The sequence below is a fragment of the Triplophysa dalaica genome, chromosome 11 (genome assembly GCF_015846415.1).
Source record: "Triplophysa dalaica isolate WHDGS20190420 chromosome 11, ASM1584641v1, whole genome shotgun sequence".
NCBI lineage: Eukaryota > Metazoa > Chordata > Actinopteri > Cypriniformes > Nemacheilidae > Triplophysa > Triplophysa dalaica.
Window position 1 is genome coordinate 22389179 of NC_079552.1, and position 20570 is coordinate 22409748.

At 43.4% G+C, this 20570-nt stretch overlaps 1 protein-coding gene across 3 annotated transcripts in view; it reads right to left on the reverse strand.

Moving 5' to 3' along the window:
* meis1b (Meis homeobox 1 b) overlaps positions 1–20570 on the reverse strand; it is a 60533-nt gene that overhangs the window by 27097 nt on the left and 12866 nt on the right. For all 3 annotated transcript variants that reach the window (XM_056760170.1, XM_056760171.1, XM_056760172.1), the window contains one exon: positions 7219–7364. In XM_056760170.1, coding sequence (XP_056616148.1) covers positions 7219–7364 — 146 coding nt within the window. The remainder of the gene's footprint in view (positions 1–7218; positions 7365–20570) is intronic.

Consider the following 20570-nt stretch of genomic DNA (forward strand, 5'->3'; position numbering starts at 1 on the left):
GCACGGAAAGAAAGTGGTGTAGATTAAACACTGCTCTTTCTTTGTTCCAAGACCCAGTGCGTATAATGTAAAGGTACTGCTGACGAAGGGGACACCATGGTGGGATTGTGTAGAAAAAAGGCCCACTAATGTGCCGCTCATCAATCAGGACACAGATGGCTTGTGAAAGGCCATGTCAGTAGTGACCAACCACCTCTCCTTGCACCATGTGGAGACTGCCAATTCAATCCATTCTACCCAAGACACACCAGTGCCTTTTTACGCTGTCACCCTGGATGCCTTGCCAATGATGGATATACAGTCTTTTTCCACCCTGTCTCTCTTTGCTCTCTAGGGGTGAGGGGTGGGGGTGCAGGGGGATGTCTTTCCACAAAGACCAGCCCCAAAGAGTTGCCTGCCCCACATCCCAGGGGCCTGTCAGTGGGGTAATTGATGATGTTTTCATTACAAGATGTGGGAGCAGGAGGGGCGCATCCTGCCTCAATGGGCAGCAAAAGCCCTGAGATTGACTCAGCTGCCTCTTCTTTGACACCAACTTTTATGAAAAGCATCAAGTCATTGCTTCCAAATGTCTCTCACACACGGATAAACATGTATTCTCCTTCTAAAAAAAAACACCACAGAGACCAAAAAAGCTACAACAGCTGAAGATAAAGACCCAATCGACTGCAAGAAACAAAGTCCAATAGAATAGACACAATTCAGTGACAAGAAAGAAATCTTTTTTTAAAGGCCCACAGGAATAATGTTTGTCTTTCCTGTACTCACTAATACTTAAAGGAAAGAAAGACCTTTGGTTGCTAAAAATATAAAAACTGTATGGAATTTCTTATCTTGTTAAGATGAATTAATTAATATATACCTTAAGCTCAAACTGTTAGGAGTGCAGTCAATTTAATTTGTGTTTAGTTCTCATGAGGGTTGGCCTTGCATGGTAAGGGTGAAAAGTAGGACTCCCCACCAGTCTGAAGGCAGAGTGCCATGCCAGGGTTGCCATGGGTGACCAGTGTGCTGACATCCCAGGGGTTCAGCAATAAACAACCACGGACTAATGGCATCTGAGGCCTGGTTGACCTCTGACCTCTAATGGCTGGGGTGGCTTTTTGACAGGGCCATTCAGAGTGGGCTTTCCACTAACTGTTACCATCCCCAAACTTTGTTTACGAGGATGTCACTATTACTGACAAAGAAAAGCCAGGCAGGAGTCTCACTTGCAATAATGGCGGACATGTTTTAAGGCTATACAAAATGGATGCTGTAATGGCATGTAGAAAGGGAATACTGAGGGCGTTTCTATAGGGCAGTAAAAATACTTTCTACCCTTACAACATGTTTTTGGGCACTATCTGTACTACTTGTAGTACTATGGCATTATGTAAACTATGTGGAAGGATCGCGGTTAACACCATGGTCAGTAGATCACAGAATTGTATAATGATACATGACTATTCCAAAACTTTACATTTTGAGCATATTTGGAAAAGAGAGGAATCGATTAATTGTGTTAAACAAATTGTCAATCACATTTTATGCATTTGCAGTGATGGTTGTATGATTGTGAGTTACTTGAAATGAAAACAAGCTAGCATGAAGCATAAAGACCACAGTTGGTCAAGACAGCATATTGTCAGACGATAAGGTCTGTCAGGGCACCTTGTTGCTATGGCAATATGAGTGGCAGGATCAAACTGATAGAACACTCAGCACTCCATTTTAAAGAGAACTTTTAAGACATAATTAAATATTTGCCATGTGTTTTAAGACACAATGCAAAAATAAAATAAAACAAATTCTGATAATTTGTTGGTTGACCTTGTTTAGAATTATTTTGAACTGTACTCCAAATTCTACGCTCCACTGTACTACACCATGCACAGTATATTCCTATGGCGTGAACACATGTTAATGTGGGAGACATTTGGCAGTAAATTAAAATGGACTTTGAGTTAATTAAAATGGACATGTAGCAAAATGCGCTGTTCTTAGCCAAATGTACGACTCCTTGCCAGTGTTGTTTTAAAGTAAAAATGAGAAGTCCAGCCTCTTGAAAATCCCTGTGCTTCCAAACACTACTTGTCGAGGAGGTCATATGCTGAACATCTGTAATTTTGCCCAGGAAATCATCAGCAGGCCAACTCAACCTGACTCTCTCCCCCCGACTCCAGCCTCCAACTATGGGGCAACAAATTCAGCCCAAATCCCCGAAGAGGACACAGCCTGCTCACCCCCGCTGGTCCAACCAGCTCAGGCCCCTCTGCACGATTCAGCCATTGACTGCAGAAATGAGTTATAGCATTTTTCACACCTGGTTCTGCTCAAGATGCTGCACAGTTGAGGTTTGGCAAACTTGCTCCCAGTGAGAGAGCAAAAAACAAGAATGTTGCCTCAACCAGAATTGTTACATGTGTGTGAAGAGGGTGCTAAATTGGAGCCTAATTGCATTAAAAGTGATTATGCTTTCCAGCTTCATTTTGAACACAAGCAGCACGTAAAATGGGAAAAAAAATGGGCAATTGCACATTGCGCTGTGGTTTGCATTTTATGACCTGCGATGGAGGCTCCCTCCCGCTCTCTGGTTCAGTGTACAAACAAGATGAAGCCCATAGCCTGGCGTGCCAGCCCAGTATTCAGCTGTTCCAGGATCGGGCCTCAAAGCAACAATCTCAAGCCTGGCTTTCATCTAATTACTCTATCACCTAATTTTGCAAATTGCCCTTTCACTGGGTAGCTGAGTGCAAAAACATAAGTACAGCGGGATTTGGGGCAATGGCTTCCATTTATTACTCATTTCTTGTTAGATTAAACAAGAAAATACTGTTTGTGAGATAGAGGGTGAAAATCAGAGGGGAACGAGGAATGGGAAGGGGGGGGGGCAAGAGTCCAATTTCACGGCCACAGGAAAAGGAAAGCAGCCTAGTGCACCCAGCATTCCTCTCCAGGATGCCTGGCAAAATTACACTATCTTGGTTTAGATAAAATTAAAAAAACAAACAGCAGTTTAAGCAGGAACAATAACAGTGAAGTAAAGGGCCACAAATTATTTTGCTTTGCCACAAAATTTATTGGAATGTGTTCACACCAGCTTTACAGCATGCTAAAATGTTTGTGAGTGGTGAGTAATTATCTTAAACCTCTCCATCCTCTCTTAGTATTCTGAGATCCATAAACCGTCGTCTTACACTTAATCTGCAAGGCGGCTAAACAGCGGCTGATTAAAGAGAAGCTTCAGGGTGTTGCATACTGTATATCTTGACGCTTATTGTTTTCTCTCCACCGAATGAATTGTCAGAATAATCTTGTGCCACCACCCACCTCACATTTCCGTCTTGGCACAATGACTTCACTGAGTGATTCATGGGACACGCAAAGAGCATGTTTTTAGCATGGTTTGGCCAGGAACTGCACTGTGCATATATAATCCATATTTCTGTTAGACGTGCTGGCTGTGACTGTTATGTGTGCCGCTTGTTAATTGCTGCCATCTTTATCTCCAAGGACCAGACAAGAGGACTGTTCCTTTACACATTGATTCAGAGGAAAAGGGACATCAGGGGTTCACCAACTACCTCTCTCATCAATCCTGTACTCTCTTATACATTCTACCCCTTCTTTGTGGCCGTGTTTAAGACTTTCCAATGTCCTTTGAGTAAAAGACGGTTGGAGGCGGAAGCCAAGATGACTTCTTTGTCTATGGGGCAGTCAACCGTGTCTCACGTGCTGCGTGTTGTTTTGATCACACAAATGCTGATCTGTCAGTGTGATGTGCTTGATGCAGGGACTGAAAGTAGTCTAATAAGTTGGGTGCATTTTTAAATTTAAAATCTGACCAAAGCTGTCAGTCTCTCTCTTTGTATTAAAGTTAACTTCTCTCTCTCTTTCTTCCTTTTAGCAAGATATCATTTTATGTTATTGTTTTTTCTATTCTTTCCATATTTCATCCAAAGATTAACAGTTCGTTCACACTAACATATGTATAGAGTTCAAGTTTACAGTATGTAAATAGAAGCAGCACATTGTGACTATTGCTAATGAAAATGCAGACAGTGATTCATGAACTGATACAGCTGGATACTATAGTTGCGTATGAATGTCTACTAGCAATGACCAGCACAGTCATTCAACAGCCCCCAGTGATTTCAGTGTGAAGGTGCCTTTAGTTCCTCCATATAGCCTCTATAGATCTATTCTAATCTTTTTTATACAGTATACATTTCCTAAAACATTATTGCTCCGTGCCCTTTAAGTACAGGGTGTCCGCGGGTCCTTAAAAAGTCTTAAATTCCATAATGTGAAAATAAGGCCTTAAATAGCATTAAAATGTCTTAAATCCGCGTTTCAAAGGTCTTAAAAATCCAATCAGACCTACACCATAAAAAAAATTGTATTTTCGTTTTAAAATCATGTCATTATTAGGCTACGTCTATTTCTAAAAAAAAATAGGCGGAACCGCAACTAACACATTAGTTCGCGGGGTTATTTGCTAGGCGCGTGGACTGGATATTAGCAATTCCTCGCTTTAACCATGGGGAAGTGTAAATATAATGAAACTACTGGTTACATAACCCTAATTTTGCGCCGTGGTTAAGACCAGTTTGTGGCAATGCTTTCGAAGTCAGGTGTATATTCTGCAAGAAAGTTTTAAAACTCGGAACAATGGGGATCAAAGCTTTGGAAACGCACATGCAGTGCGAAAAACACAAAGCGGCTGCGGAAACCTGTCGGAGAACACCAGATATTTCTCAGTTTTGTTCCGTTGCGCCCTCCTCAGTACCACTGAGTACTGCTCCATGCCTTACTCCGGCATCTGCATCAGCTTCAAGCACCGCGGTTTCTACGCCAACAGACATCCGAACAACGTTTGGCGCCACCGCAACACTCAGAGCCGAGGTACTATGGTCTCTGCATACTGTAACAAAGCAACAGTCCTATAACGCTAAAGATGCTGTCGGGGACATTTTTCGAACTATGTTTAACCGATCTGTACAGTAAAAACCCAATGTTCAGGTTATTGTCATGCAGTGTACATTCCTCATGTTACTGCTGTGCAGTTTTTTTTTTTTTGTTGGCTGTCAATTTTCTGCCTAACGATTAGTCAGTCTTTGCACTATGTTTTGCAATTTATTGTTCTTTCACGCTTTCAATATGTCAATAAACAATGTGTGTTAATGATCGTAATTGGTGGTATTGTTTGCTGTTTGCAAATTTGTTGGTATGTGTAATCAGGTAAGATGTTATGGGAAGGAGGCGGGAACCGGCGAACATTCAACAATTTAAAAAAAATAAACAAACCAATACAAAAATGAAAGTATAAGCCAGCAGCCCCTCGCGGACGACTGCTGACCACACAAAACAGAAACAGCGTCGTCGCTCCACCTTTTATGCTTCCGCTCCTCTGTGAGCTGAACTGGTCTCGCGCCGTTCTCTCATGTCCCTCGACCTCAGTATGAAATTGGTCTTAAATTTCATTCTGCATGGTATTAAAAAGGTCTTAAAAAGTCTTAAATCTAACTCTCAGAAACCTGCAGATACCCTGTAAGTAAGTTGCTATGCATTTGCTAGGTTGGTTGCTAAGTTGATGGGTCCCAGATCAAATCAGCCTCTCATTCGATGTAATTTTTGCCCATTTTTCATCCACCAGGGCTAGCAAACTTTCCCTCAACAAATCTCTACTGAATGTATTTTTTAGGTTTTAATATTTCTTTCAAAACGCCATTATCTACACTATTATACCAACTATACAGATTACCCAATGCCAAACCCTATAACCTTCAAAAGGTTTACACTTCTATTGTCCTACAAGATTTTGGCAAATTCAGCCAACTTTCCCAAACAAGATTGACCCCTAAATAAAATCACAAACACTTAAAGGCAGAACAAGTCCTCAATGACACAATACTCTTTTGGTCAGCCAAGACAAAAAAATGTCCCATCTCTCTTTGCTCTTGTGGATATTCCACACTGTTGTTTGTGGGGGAGTTTGTGTCTGTGAACTGGCAAATGGCTTTCTTTTCACACACCTTTCTCATGGGGCCCCTAAAGGTGATAGCTGGTGGGGACTTTGAGAGGTTGTGTGTGTGCGTGCGCATGTTGGGGGCATGCTTGGGGCAGGTGAAGGTTCTGGGGGGCTCGGGTATAGTTTTCTGTGCCACAGATGTGGGAATGGGGAGTGAGTATGTGGGGGCTTTTGGCACTGATCAAATGGGCTCCCTTTTGACTACAGTTTGGTCAGAAACACATTTCCTTTCAACACCTAAAAACACACACCGCATGCCCCTATTAGCTACTCCAGCCCACAGTCATAAAGCGAGCTGCTTACAGAGTGAAAGCTTTAGTAACATGTTCATTGAAAATTCACCTACATGAAGATTTTACTGTCTTTAATCAAGATGCGTTATTATCATGAGCTGTTTGTTTAGAGTGTGTGTGTTTATGAGACTGGCAGTAGTGTGTTAAGTCTGAAAGAAGGGTAGATGTGGAGATAAGTGGTGTCTTGACAGCACTCGGATTACTTTGTGGTAAAAGAAATAGAGGAAGTGAAATCCATCAAAGTGAAATGAAGAGTCAACCACATCAATGGCCCCTGCTGCTCTATCACTTCTTTATGGCAGGTGTGGACACCCACAGTAAGAGAACTAACCGCCAGCTCCAAAAAAACACACATGCTCCAAGTAACAGGTAACCTTTTACCTGTAATATAGATCTACAGTGGCCCTAACACTAAGGACACTTGGTTTTAGCGGCTAATATTCACCTCACATGTACACCTTCAACTGTCCTGTCAGAGTAACCATCCTTGTCCTTTCTTTAATTTAAATCCACTTGCTTTGATATTTTATGTAATCCAATGAAATTCATAAGTGTGTCACAGCTTCCCCCGTAGTGCGCTTCCTTATGTCATTTTAAGCCGGGCAGTCATCACTAATACAGATAACACACATTTCAGGGAGAATTCCTAAAACCCTCCACAAATACCAGCTGGAAAGAAAAGGAAATGGCGGCTTACTTCTGTAACACATATCTCTGCTATCTTTAGCTGGAGGCTGCTTTTTTCTTGGCTTAAAACTTATAGAGTGAGTGTGGTTAAGGCTAAGGAAGATAAAGCAAACGTTTGTGTGTTTGAGCATGTGTGTAGCATCGACACTATATTTAACCATTTCGCCTGCAGTGAGGTCCAACGTGCAGTGTTGGCTGTAGAAGACTAAAAATAGAAAAACTCACCGTCAAATGCTGGAAGAGCCATGCCCTCATGATGTTTGTTGCCACTTTAGGGAAGATGCCGCGTTTTTTATTTCTCTTTTTCTCCTTGTCTGGGTCATCATCATCTCCTGTGCTGGGTGATGCCACGCTGTTGTCCAGCCCGTCACCTGTAAGCACACACATATAGGACATCATTGGACCTGGCTCTTTAGTTTCTGGTCATTTTTTTAAGAATGAAGAAGATCTACATTTGGAATTATAGTTTCAGTGATCACATCACAAAGTATCTGGACCCTGATCGCCTGCAACTGATGTTGAAATCAGGTGTAAATGGGGCCAGAATCGCACAAAAGGAGCTTGCATATTTTTCAAAAACTAGGCAACGGGGTAAGCTGGCAACAATGGCGCTTCAGCACAGCTTTGAAGCATCGCATCTGAATGCATTCATTTTTAATACTTTTATAAATAACCCCCCTTTCTCATCCCCCACAAAATGCTCTAAAAGCCAGAGAGAGGCAGTACAATGGGCTTGTAAGGTCGCATTTCCCCCCTGCCTACCAACACAGTGAGTCACCAAAGAATTGAGAATGACAGAGAGATTTAGTCTTCATTATCCCAAGGTAATATTGATTGAAGCTTGCCCCGCTGCCATGTGGGAGAGTTACACGCAATAAAAAAAGAAGAATTTGGGTTGAATATGGCTGCTGTACAAAACAGATACTTTTGACAGAGCTGCATTTTAATAACAATGCTGCATGGGTGCTCGCACCAACCTGTGGGTGCTCGATAAGGCTTTATTATGGGCAGTACGACATACCAGAGGAGAGGAGATGGCTTAGACCGCCTTTTCGGCTCTACGTTTGCTTGTGTGCGTAGATTTGATTCAGATCCCCAATTATCGTTCGCATCCTCCAACGTACTACCGAGAAGACTTCTCATAATTGCTATTATGCAATTCAGATAATAACCATAAAAGAAACACAAGTAAGGTAAACAACCGCACACTGCCAGGTTTTCAATAGCCGAGGCGCGGGAACGGAGAAAGTAACTTATTGATTAGGTATAAAGTACTTCCAAAAGCCTCAGCGCTATTCGTGCGGAGAGATTATGGTGGGTTAACTCTTTCTCTCGCCGCAGCTTTCAGCCGGCGACATAAGGCACCTGTATCATTGATAATTAATGGAAATGTCTGCAGTAATCCGGTCGGAGATAATTTTTTTCCCAGCTTCGTGCATCAATAGAATAATCAAGGGTCTAAAAGAGTCTTTGCTCCCCATTACCTCAGGCAAAAGAATTCCTGAAAGCATGCCTTGCGGGCACCTGAATTATATACGCCATTAGGAGAGCGAAGGCTTTTTACATTCCATATAAAACACTCCGCCAACCCTTTCCGCCTAGGAGAGAAGCCCCCGAAAAGGCTGATACTTTTTAAGTGAAGACTTATGTAGATGCAGTGTATTTGGCTTCTACACAAGAAGTGTAGAAGCCTTTGGTCCTTCACTTGCTGAGAAACTGACCAGAGCTGAATCGCCCTCCCCCAACACAAGAGGACACGAAAAGAAAACACACACTATAGGACGTCAAAGGCGAGTTTCGATTACATCATTAACTTATGGCAAAAACAGCCCCGACTTAAAGAGCAGTTTGTCTTCCTACTGTTTTTAGGCAAATAGAAGCTTCCAGCTCCCATCTGGGAAGGCAATGGCACCGCTGGTTTGTAATCTAAGACACCATTTTCATTAGAAGCAAATGCTTCAAATCCGGTGTAAAGACCAGTTCGTGTTCAGCAAAGCCTAAAATAATAAACCCAGGGCTTGTCCCATGCGACTTAGCAAAACAGAAGCAAACACTGGATATCGGGTCAGAGTGGGAAAGATGGAAGAGGGGTAAAAACAGAGGGCAGGGGTTGTTCGAGTGATGTCTGAGGTAACTGTTGCGTGTGTGTTCTCTTGAGCTTTCCTCTTCCGTCTCCTCCAGCCTTTTTGAACTATTTAAACTCCTTCCCCAATATTTTCCCCTAAAGACTGACCTCTGAGGACCCTTTAAGGAGGGTGGATTCAAGTTGTTTGTGTTATTGGCATTTTCATGTTTAATTCAATTTGGCTAATATTGCCTCTGACATTACGATATATTTACATTTATGCATTTGGCAGATGCTTTTATCCAAAGCAACTTACATTTCATTAACCTATACATTTATACATAGGTATGTGAAATCCCCTGGGATCGAACCAACAACCTTGCTCTTAGCACTAATCAACAGGATAAGAGCATAATATATTTTTATTTACATGAGACACATGAGGGAAACATTTGAATAGAAATGGTTCTGTGTCATGATGTCAAATTTACTTTGTAATTTTCTTAAAAATGACTTCGGAGATTGAAATCTACCCATTTTTAAGGTGCTCTAAGTGATTTCAGCAATTTTGCACACAGAATTTCTGAATTAGATGGCTGCTCCGATATATATAATTTTTGCTGTATACAGAGCCTTGTGCTATCATAGAGAAAGGTGTGATATCTCGAAACACTTATTTCAGTGATATCTGTCAAATTGTGTGGAATTCATTTCCCCCGTCAATTTCATTTTCAACGCAATTTATTACCAGTTCACATTAGCATAGCCAGGCGCTAATTTTCACCTCTATTTCGCTGCTTACGGCAGAGGCTGTTTGTGTCAAAATGTCAGCCCGTCGCAGAGCTTCCCCACTCTTCCCGCACCAAATAAAGACGAAGGATGGCGGCAAGACTGAAAAGGTGGAAATAATCATAAAAATGATGCTAGTCCATAAACAAGCTCACAGCCTCATTAGTCCAGCAGCAGGCTCCACTGGCAGATTTATGCGCCTTTTCGCTGATGCCATGAGGAAATGCCACGGGCGAACTTTGGCCAACTGCTAATGGGTTATGACAGCGTCTTAGCAACTAGCGCGGAGGGGGGGGGGGGTGTGCGGTCCGGTTCGCCACTGACAGAGAGAGAAAATGTCATCTCATCTGGCCATGTGTGGTGGAGTCCACGCAGCAATTAGAGAGCAGGCCAGTGACTGGAGCAGGCCAGAGGCTGAGGAGGATGCCCCGCGGCTAACCAGGGAGAGAATTTTTTATGACCCCCTCGTACGCGCACACACATCCGCGTGCGAGAACAGCCTGTGATGCTCTAGCTGCCTGCCTGGATGCTGCTAAAATCAGGTTAGCTTCGAACATGCCTTTGTCAGCCAGCTCCTCTGATTGGTTCATCCGTTCCATCTCAATACCTGTCTCCTGCACTATACAGCGGTCTCTCTTTCTATCTCCACCACTCGCTCTTACTCAAGGCACTCTCTGACATTATCAGAAAGATGTAGGCTAATCTGTTATGATCTGATTACTCAAAAAGGCCCCTACCTGTTTCTCTTGCCTCTGTGTACACAACTCCAAAGTGTCAGCCATTTTTCTTGCTGGTTTGCAAATTAGCAGAGTGGCACTTCCGATCCATCGAGCACATCGCCATTGTGTCACAGTGTCAAAAGCGTTCATTTGGATACCATGAGAAAGATGAGATGACATGAAGTCTTCCAGCCAATCTAGGTTGGCTAATGCTAGTTATTGGATCAGCTAAGCTGTTTGGTCTACAAAGGTTTTTGGTTGAACTAAACATTTTACTTGTTGAACTAAAAACTGCAATTTATTTGTCAGGCACGGCAACATATTTGCCTCGACCAATCCTAGTGACTGTTTCCTCTGAGCAATGGAAGATATGGGAAGGGTCACAGACACACTTCACTATTAAGAATCCAGATTAAGAAAGCAGCATGCATCAACTCATAAACGCGACATATGCTGGTGATCAGCTATGCTGTTTTTTATCAGTTTACATATTATATTCAAGCCAAGTCAATTTGTTATAGCCTGCACGGTACAGCTTCTTGCCCTTTAAAACAATTTTAAGAAGTGTTTTGACCAAATTTTATTGTCCATGGCCTGACGGATGGGGCCAAGCTGTGGAAATAGAATGGCTTTTGCTTTACACCACATTTGGTCCTTGGATCATTTCTAGAGCACCTCTGGCCTTTCCCTGCAGAGGGAGTCAGGTGACTTGTGTTGGTCTCTCTCTCTTTTAACATTCAAACACACACACACTTGCAAGATTCTGCTATGGCTTGTCCAGCAAAACCTCAGTCTTAAGGGCCCGCCATCCTCCTCCTTTTCACTATGCACACATTCACACACACAGAGTTGCACATAAAGAGAGCGAGGGAAAGAGAAGAGGGGAGGGTTGGGGAAGAAAAGATAAAGCTGGTTTCATTGTATTCAGGCCATTCACATGGTTAGAAAGGACCAGGCAGCGGGGGTTCCCTCTGCATGGGTCACAAGCGCCTCCCACCTCAAAATATTCCGAACATGCAGGAATTCCTGCGGTATGATTCCCAACAAGAGACACTCAGAGCTTGCCGTGCGCGCGGTGCCCCACCATGCATTTTCTGTTCCCGAAATACATACAAACATTAGTAGCGGTCTGCTGACTGTAATCACTTGCTCTTCTACGATAATATGCCTATATCTTCTGCATTTCGACTTAAGACATAAATATAAAAGCTGAGGGCTTAATGAGATGCAACATGGCGGCAATATGGCAGATCTTTAGATGTGTTGACTTGTTTAAGATTTGATTGCTTGCGTGATGTGATATTGCCTGTGCAGCTGTGCGTATTTGTATTTACGCTCAACTTTCCAAGATAAATAATTTTTTGCGATTCGTGATTATGAAGAAAAAACGACACTGTACTAATACTAATCTGCAGAGTCGTAATTACAATCCGTAATTACCCGGGATTCATTTTAAGTAATGACAGTAAATAATGACGGTTTTAAATAACTGCAGGCATCTTAAATAATGACAGTGTGGGCTTTTTTGTTCTTTCCTTATGCATATGATGACAGAGACAGATCTGTAATTCATAATTTGGGGAAAGAATGTAATTACGACTCTTTCATCCGTACCTCGTGCGTCTCTGTCATTGCCTCACAGCGGGGCTAACGGAGAGGGTAATAAGTGCATAATGTGTCTCGTATTCGGCACTATAATGCCTCTAATTAAACTGAGTCACCTTAGCTGAGAGCTCCTCATGCATATTCCCAGGTCTCCAGGATCAGGCCGTTGACATACCCACAGGTGATGGCAAAAATGTCACTGCAAATGTTACGTCTCGCTTTCGTCCGTGTCTGTTTAGGGGTCACTTCCACTGAAGCCCCCGACACGTTGGAAAGCGCACTGGGGCCCAGGGGCACAAACACAGCATTAAAACTGCAGTCTCTCTCACTCTTCACCCCCTCCCCTCCTCTTTCCATTCTTCCTCCGGTCCGTGAGTCGAGGGGGGAAAATGGTCAAATGAAAGTGTAGGGCCCCGAGTTTACCCTTTCATGTCAAGCACTTTTACTGTGTAACTATTGATTTTTTCTCCTTTGTAATTTTTTTTTTAATCTGAAGATATAAGGCGGGCAGAAAGGGAGGCTGGGAAAGGTTCAAACGGGAACACTTTAAGAGCCCTCTGAATCCACTGTGGCAACACACACACACTCACAAAGAGTATACATACTCTCTCTCTCCTCTCTCTCTCAGACAGCTTTTGACACCTTCTCCAGGGCCAGCTTTGTTCGATATCCAGGCAGACCGGATGGCTGAGAGGTGAGTGTTTTTTTAAAAAAGGAACATGACTCGCAACAAAAGCTAAGAGCTCTCGCTGGCTTGTAACAACAGCACCACTGCAGCAATTTGCCCAGAATACCTCTCATCCGCCAAAGGACGCTTCTAAACCTCTCATCTTCTCTAGATGAATCTAAAACAATATACACATGGCCAAATAAAGACACGACACCCATCCCTTGACTCTTGGTATCGTTAACAGACCAATGCCTATCTGTTGGAAACAACTGCTCTCTTTTGTATAGTTCCTTATGGTATATTTTGGTAATGAGCGAAACGGTACCACGGCTGTGTGGTTAACTGCGGCGGTCTTCATTATTGGCTTCTGGTAGATAATTTTCCACATGGCGGCTATCTAAATGACACAGGCTGAGATAAGTGCTCTAATGCACAGGGATTTTCCCCAACCGCTGCGTATCGCCATCCATTGGGTTGAAGTACAGTAGATAATACGAGGGTATTTCGCTACTAATAATAGCCCACTTGGCTTCTCCCACGCTTGTTAAATGAAGTTAACATGGAGAGTGAATTGTGTTGCCGAATTACACATGATGAGCCCTTCTTATAAAGAAAGGGGCAGCACTGTTATGGCTAAAAATACGGGGGTGAAATTAAGTCATCCAAGGGATGAACAGTAACACCAGGGGGCTGTACTTTCTTTGCTAGGCTGCTCGTCGTTCAATTGTGCATTTAAATACTGCATTGAGTTAAAAAGATTTCCAGTATAAGGAAGTGTTCCGATGCATCTCAATGGCTGTAGCTTGACTGGTTTGTATGTTGCCTCCTTTTCTGATCGGCACCTAGTTAAGTTACTTTAGGAAGGCAGTAATAGGATGCCCTTCACTAAAAAAAGCGGCAGATCAATTATGCCTATACATGCTGCACTCAGTGTAACAAAGACCTCCGTTTTGACTTGCTGCGGCCAAAGGAAGTGGAATGTGGGGGGAATTGCAGTTCTATCAGCTTGGGGTGAAACTGAGAGATAAGGCTCAGAGCTGGAAGTGACGGAAACAGAGCTGGGCTGAACGTCTGCTTCCTGACAGCAACAGAGCTGTGCCGGCTGGACGTGGGTGATACCATTACAACTCAACTATTGAGACCACAAAACATGCACACTAACACATATTCACAAAGAACACGGACAGCTCAGGGGACTTTTCATAGTCAGAACCTTTACAATTTTAGGTTATCGACATGAGAATCTTTCTGGTTCCTGCCATTCTTTGACTTATTCGGGCTCTCAGGCCACGACTGGTGATAGGGTTACCATTTACAAAAATAAAAGCACACACATGCACTGACATTCTCTCAAGCACACATTAAAGCAAACACTCCCTCTTTCCATACACATACACACCCTTTAAAAGCATACACACTTTTGTTTGTTTGTTATCTCTCTTTCTCTCCTTAAATCTTAAAAAAATGCTTGAGGAGGTCTTTATCTTTCGCCCTAAATCTCTCTAGCAGGTATCCATGTCAAAAGACCAGGGCTGGGCTCTGGGAGGGGATTGTTTAGTAAGGGTCAGTCCCGGGTCAAGCTTTCAGTCTGTTGTTAACACAGCCCTCCCCCCAAACCTTTTTGCGCCAGTCTCCATCTGCACACACCTCCGTCCATCCACCACAACTCTACAACCTACAGCACCCCAGTAAATAATCCCTCTCTGTGAGCGGCCTCTGGTGACAAATGCAAAGGTCAAATAGCTTTAGCACACGGTGCAGGGGAAGCCAAATTCCCCAAATATGGAGCTTTGGTGGTGTTTGCTCGCATGAAATTGGCTTGCTGGGGTGTCGTCTCCAAACAGGCCTGGTAAATTCTTTGGTTCTTTGTTAGGCTTCATGCATTAATGCTCTTTGTGATGGAGCCTCTGACGGGTTGAAATTGAATGATTTTTCAGTCAAGCGATACAACATTCAATCTAATTCCATGTGGTAAAGTTCCAAGTTAATGACAAACAACGATAAAGCATGTGGACATACCAAAAAATGGAAACAAAAAGCTTAATTAAAAACGTTTTTTTTGACGTTTTTCAAAACATACGCTAATCATATATCACATGCCTTCGTAAGAGTCCCAAGACCTCACACGCACAGTATCGGTTGCTATCGGCAGGAAAATATTCCTTGCACAGTATTATCGGCAGGGCAGCATATGGCAACCTAGCAGCAGGCCACTCATCCTCATCCTCTTTGGAGGCTAAAATTAGCACAATACTGTTTGTGGCTTTAAGCTGGACTCGAACCCACTGTGATAGCGCTAATAAAAAGGCCTGGCCTCCTGCTTACAGAAGGAATGTTCATCCCTACAGATCACAGACGGATTATCCTGCTGGGATAATGTTTTGTCCAGCAATTGCTTGCTGCAGATTTATACTTTTTAATCTAAATGTATTTGGAAACAATCTGTCAGCTGCTCATCGTGGCCGACCGATTTTTCTCTAACAGGTCAGCGGAGAGACTGTAAAAGAGAATTTTCAAATAAAGACATCTTTTTGCCGGTGGATAACTTTGCTAATCTCTTTATCAAAGGCCTAAATAAACTAAAGACAAGTGCGTATCACACAGCCAAACAAGAGCGGCTGTTTACTGAACAAAGAGTTAAAGCCTGTTTGTTTACTGTCACTCAGTGTTCCTCAAACTCCCTTCTTAACTTCCCCTCTCCATCCCTCCTTCTCCCTCCCTTTCCATTCTCTTCTTCCCATTCCATTCTCTTCCTCTCTGCCTCCCCACCATGGCCTTCCTGCCCTTTCTATCAGGCGAGCCAAGCGGTGATAGCATATCTCTTTGGGTGATATCGGCTCTTTCCTGAAAACTTGGATATGGTGTATCTGATAGACGCCCAGTGGGTCCGCGCTTCTCCTCCCGGGCCGTGCTGAGTAATGTTCACTCAGGTCTTCTACAGGCAGACCTAATGCGTTGGGACATGTCAGTGATGAGCTGCACTGATTTCTGTCAAATTCACATGAACCTCTGTGGCACAGATCAGATGCAGGGACACGTCGTGGGGATTTTTTAAACAGAGCCAAGGGGTTTCCCAGCCATTATGAGTGGATCTAGGGAAAGCAACAAGGATTGTGCAATAATACCCGACCCCTTTCAAACAATGACGATGCATTTCACCAATCAACTATGAATTGTGTATTTTAACAACCTTTTAGAGAGCTTTTGGCTGCAGTTTGATCTCTCTTCAACCCTGAATCAATATTCTGCCCTTGATAATCTTTCACTGGTTGTGAGAATAATCAGATTTTATAATAATGATTTTAGGATGTTTGGCCTGCCACCAAGAGCTTTCAGTGCTCATGTTTTCAAACTATACAACCAGAAGAGCAATGATGAAAGTTAGTCGCGATGAAAGGGATATTTAGCAAACACCAAAAATCGGGTTTTGGCGAGAAAAAGGGATTGGTTAAGAAAGACTTCCCATACACATGGAGACAGAAGCAAAGTAAGTGTTTACATCAATACACCACAATTATAGCATTTGATCTAAATTTACCATGTGCGTCCCACTTAAACTGAGCATCACGTAGCAAATGACCAAACGTCTCTCTCTTTGGGCGAAAAACAACCTAAAAACAACCTAGCTCAGCTACTGTACGAGCACCAATAAACTTACTGTCTTCCATTGCTCATAAAACAGACTATCTTGCCCCAAATCCAAAGTAGTTATTAAGCGAGAGGTGTTAGGTATGACAGTCCATTCTCTACCACCAGTGGGATAAAAATGAACCACACTTCAGCTTTGAGATATGTTTTAAGAATATGTTCATCCCATACAATCGAACTGTTATATAAGACCACGGAGACTTACAACCAAGAGTTGAAGAGAAAGATGTCAATGACATTACAGGCAGCGATTTCCTGAGTACACATGGTCAGTGTGGGGAGGGGGGTGAATAAGAGAAGTACTTCAGCAGTAGTTAAATCCCAGAGCAAACAGAAGAGCAAACACAACAGTGACACTTTATCATACCAGCTTTATGAGTATTATCTGCCCAGAGACAAGGTGCTCAATCAGGCTATGAAAGCCAGTTAAATGCAATGATTAGGAAAGCAGAAGAAACAGCTGATATATGGTAAACGGGAGGGGGTGTTTGCCTGCACTTTCCCATTTTCACTTTCCTTGTTCACACATAACAGAGGAGATCAGCATAATCCCAAAGGCAAGCTGCACCTCGGTGTGGGAACCAGTGCCGTTTCCTCTTTTTCACCACTGAGCACACACACGGTCTTATCAGAGCTGGGCCATAAAGCCATTTTTGGCCTTCATTTTCGAAGATAAAAGCAGTAGCTTGTTAGTTGTGGCATCAGTTTTAAGATTCAGTGAGGTCATTAACATGTCATCATTTGGACTGGATGCCGTTCCCTAGGTAACCTAACAAAACTCACAAGTGTCTTCTGAGGACACAGCTCTGTCCAAGCCTCTGACATCTCAAGCACTTTGTTGTAATGGCTAAATTTAGCCATTTGCGGGCACATCATGAAATTCATGAGAGCATCATGCATACAGGCTTGGAAAAGACAACGTGATGTGATACATGAAATAAAAACTGCTTCTTGATACTACGGTTCCCATGAAACACGTGTACAACAACACTGGAAACGACACTGTGCCTTCTTTCCCATGTTTTTATCCCTTCTGCTCAGTCTTCCTTTATTCTCTGCTCCTTCTATGTGTGTGTGTGTGTGTGTGTGTGTATGTGTGTATGATGTGATGTGTGAAGTGAATGAGAGAGAAACACAGTAGGGGCGGCTCGGGTCGCTCGGTACTGGTCTCAGATCCCTGCACTATAAAAACCGCACACCTTTTATCAGCCATTATGCCTCTGATTTAACCAGATTACTCCACCAACGCATTGCCACTGATACACAGCCAGCGTGGGGAACGTTCAAGCCTCCCCCTCCTCGTAATGCTTTTGCATACACAGAGGAGAATACAGCAGTAACAACCGCTGACTGACTACACCTGAATGACAACACAGAGCTCCCATAGCTCTTTGAAGCACACCACACACACACAACAGGCACGATTAAAGCAATAAACAAAGTCAAAGATTGAGGGCAACGAGCGAGAGAATCGAGCAGCTTGCTCTTAACAGCTCAAAGTGTTTGAGCTAACCAAAGCCAAGACCCTGCTGTAAAATCAAAAGGGAAAGTGATCAGCCGTGTAGTGCACTCAGCAATTGAGGAGAGCACTGAAAATAGCGCATGAGAAATGCGGAGGCATGCGGGCAGGCGCTCGCAGTCTGAGCAAGAGAGATAGAAAGGGGCCGGGTTCTTCCAGTCTGCTGGACAATCATTCCAATTAACGGGTGACTTTGACAAAAGCGGGAGGCGGGGGATCGTTGGGCGGATCCAGGCTCTGAGGTTCACTGACATCCTGTCTGCTGGACAGTCTTAGTTGCCAACCAATCGTGCAGCAGAGATGGTGGCTGGGAGCCAATGAGAGCTTTGGTTCAGCCTGACCTTCACACAGGCTGGTCGCAAACTGACCATTAAGTCAATGATGACAACAGCACTCATCGCAATCAATCTAGCAAAATAATGATCAGTTTGATGCCATGTTATTAAGTTTCAGATTTGCGCTGCACAGACTGAAGTAATCCTTCAAAAGGAGAAGTCAACCATCTGGGTGACATTTACAAGAGACTAGAGTACATTTCCTACAGAATTTTTCACATATTTGGGTCGCTTTTCTCTATATTGACCAGTTTTTATGCTGCAGCCGAATGGGTGCATTTGTCAATAGTCATCAGGGTAGAGTTCAGTCAAAGTAAGTAAATTCGTAACTTACTCTGAATAACTCGCTTTCGCTGGCTCTCACAGTCTTACCGCAGAAGAGTATTGGAGTCCACGGTTCTGCATGTAAATTTATGCAGACAATAACATGAGCCTCACAGGACTATTTGACTTGGCACACATGGGGCCGTTCGCAAATGGGTCCTGGTAATTGCTGATACATATCTGACTTCTTTAGTCATCACCTTGTTCCTGGACCCTTTGATGAGGCGGAGGAAACCCAAAGCCTTTCAAAACACTCAGCATGATCTCTGCGTGTGAGAAAGTGTCATTTTCCATGCGCCCTGCCCCTTTTTTTGCTATGGGTTGGGAACGCTCGCTGCAGCCCAAGGGTGTCTCTTTTAATCTTGGCGGGCTCCGGCCTTGCCAAGAGTCTGGAGTGAGCGATACTCAACAGTCAGAGGCCGTAATAATGAATTGTTTTTCTTGTGACTCTCTGAGGCTGGAAGCTCAGAAATAGATGGCTTCAAGAACTTCAAAATACATCCCCTGAGAAGGCAGCTGTTAAACTAAGGCATGTACATTTGAGAATTTCCAAACAGGCTATGCTAATAGACAGGGTTCTAATTAGACATGGGCCGGGCTGCGTCCCTGCTGGACTCCTCTCAGAAAGTTTCTGTAAGCAGAGGGAGGGCGTAGCATCTCCACCCTTAAGGGGGCTCACACTTTAAGGGTGCAGAGTCGTGAGCAAGGAAAATGCTTTCCTTAGTCAGAATAAGATGCTTTTTAGGTGCGGTGTGGAAAACATGCTGTGGATGGTAACCACTGGAACCATCAGCAATGGTGCCAATCTATGCATTGATGGGTAACAGATGTACAATGTTATACACGTGGGCACAATATTCCTATTCAGTTTGAACGCCTGTTGGGTTTGTTATGATCCAGGCACATTACTGTTGCATTAAGGCCACTCTCTATCCCTTCTTGTTTTTGATGCTATACTTTTAATTATACAAAACTGTAGTTAGTATGAAAGACAGAAGAGTTTAGAAAGAGAACCGAGGTACTGGCATGATTTTATCGGTAAGCAGGAGAATGGTGGCTTGTTGGGATTCCTTACAGAAGATGGTAATGCAGTTCACAGCACTGCTTAACACAATCTGCAATTAACCCACATTAACATAATACTTCCACTAAACCGCCATCAATGTGAATAAGACTGAAGTGCTTGAAGTGCTCAACAAATTCACAACCTGGTTCATATCTCAGCCTCTGCACTGTCTTGTTCAGTACTGCATGGCACAACAAACACAAATCCAAAACACTGGGGTGAGGGAACATGAGGAGAGACGGGAGGGAGGGACATTAAAAGCCTGACGATAATTGGAAATATGTGAAAAATGACGTGTCACTTTGGTCAATAAAGAGCAAAGGTCATCGCAAGCATGAGCCCAAACTCGGCACAAAATGTGCTCATTAAGGCGGCCAATCAGAGTGTGGCGAGCAACACAGGCTATTAGTCATGAGCCATCTGACCGACTCGACCGACCGGCCTCTCATTCTCTTATTGCTCTCCACTGTGAAGGGAGAAAACTGGCGATGGTATATAAATCGTTGCTCAGTCATCTGGAACATAATGTGGTCCTTTCTGCTCTCATCCTACTTTGCGTGCTGGCTTTGCAGCCCTCAAACTGCTGCCTTGACATCCATTTCAATAATAAATGAAGTTGCATTTTGCCTACAGTTTGTTTGAAACCCTCCTCCACTTCTTGGTCAGGCACCTCCCACCCATGCTATGATTGGATGAAGCATACACATAGCCAATGACAGCACAGAACAGCTGACTCTGCGTACGGTTTAAATTTCTTTGACATGATGAGGTGAGTGAAGTTGGATTTCATTAGCTTTAAGTCCTTTGAGAGGGAAATCCTTACAAGACGACATCTAG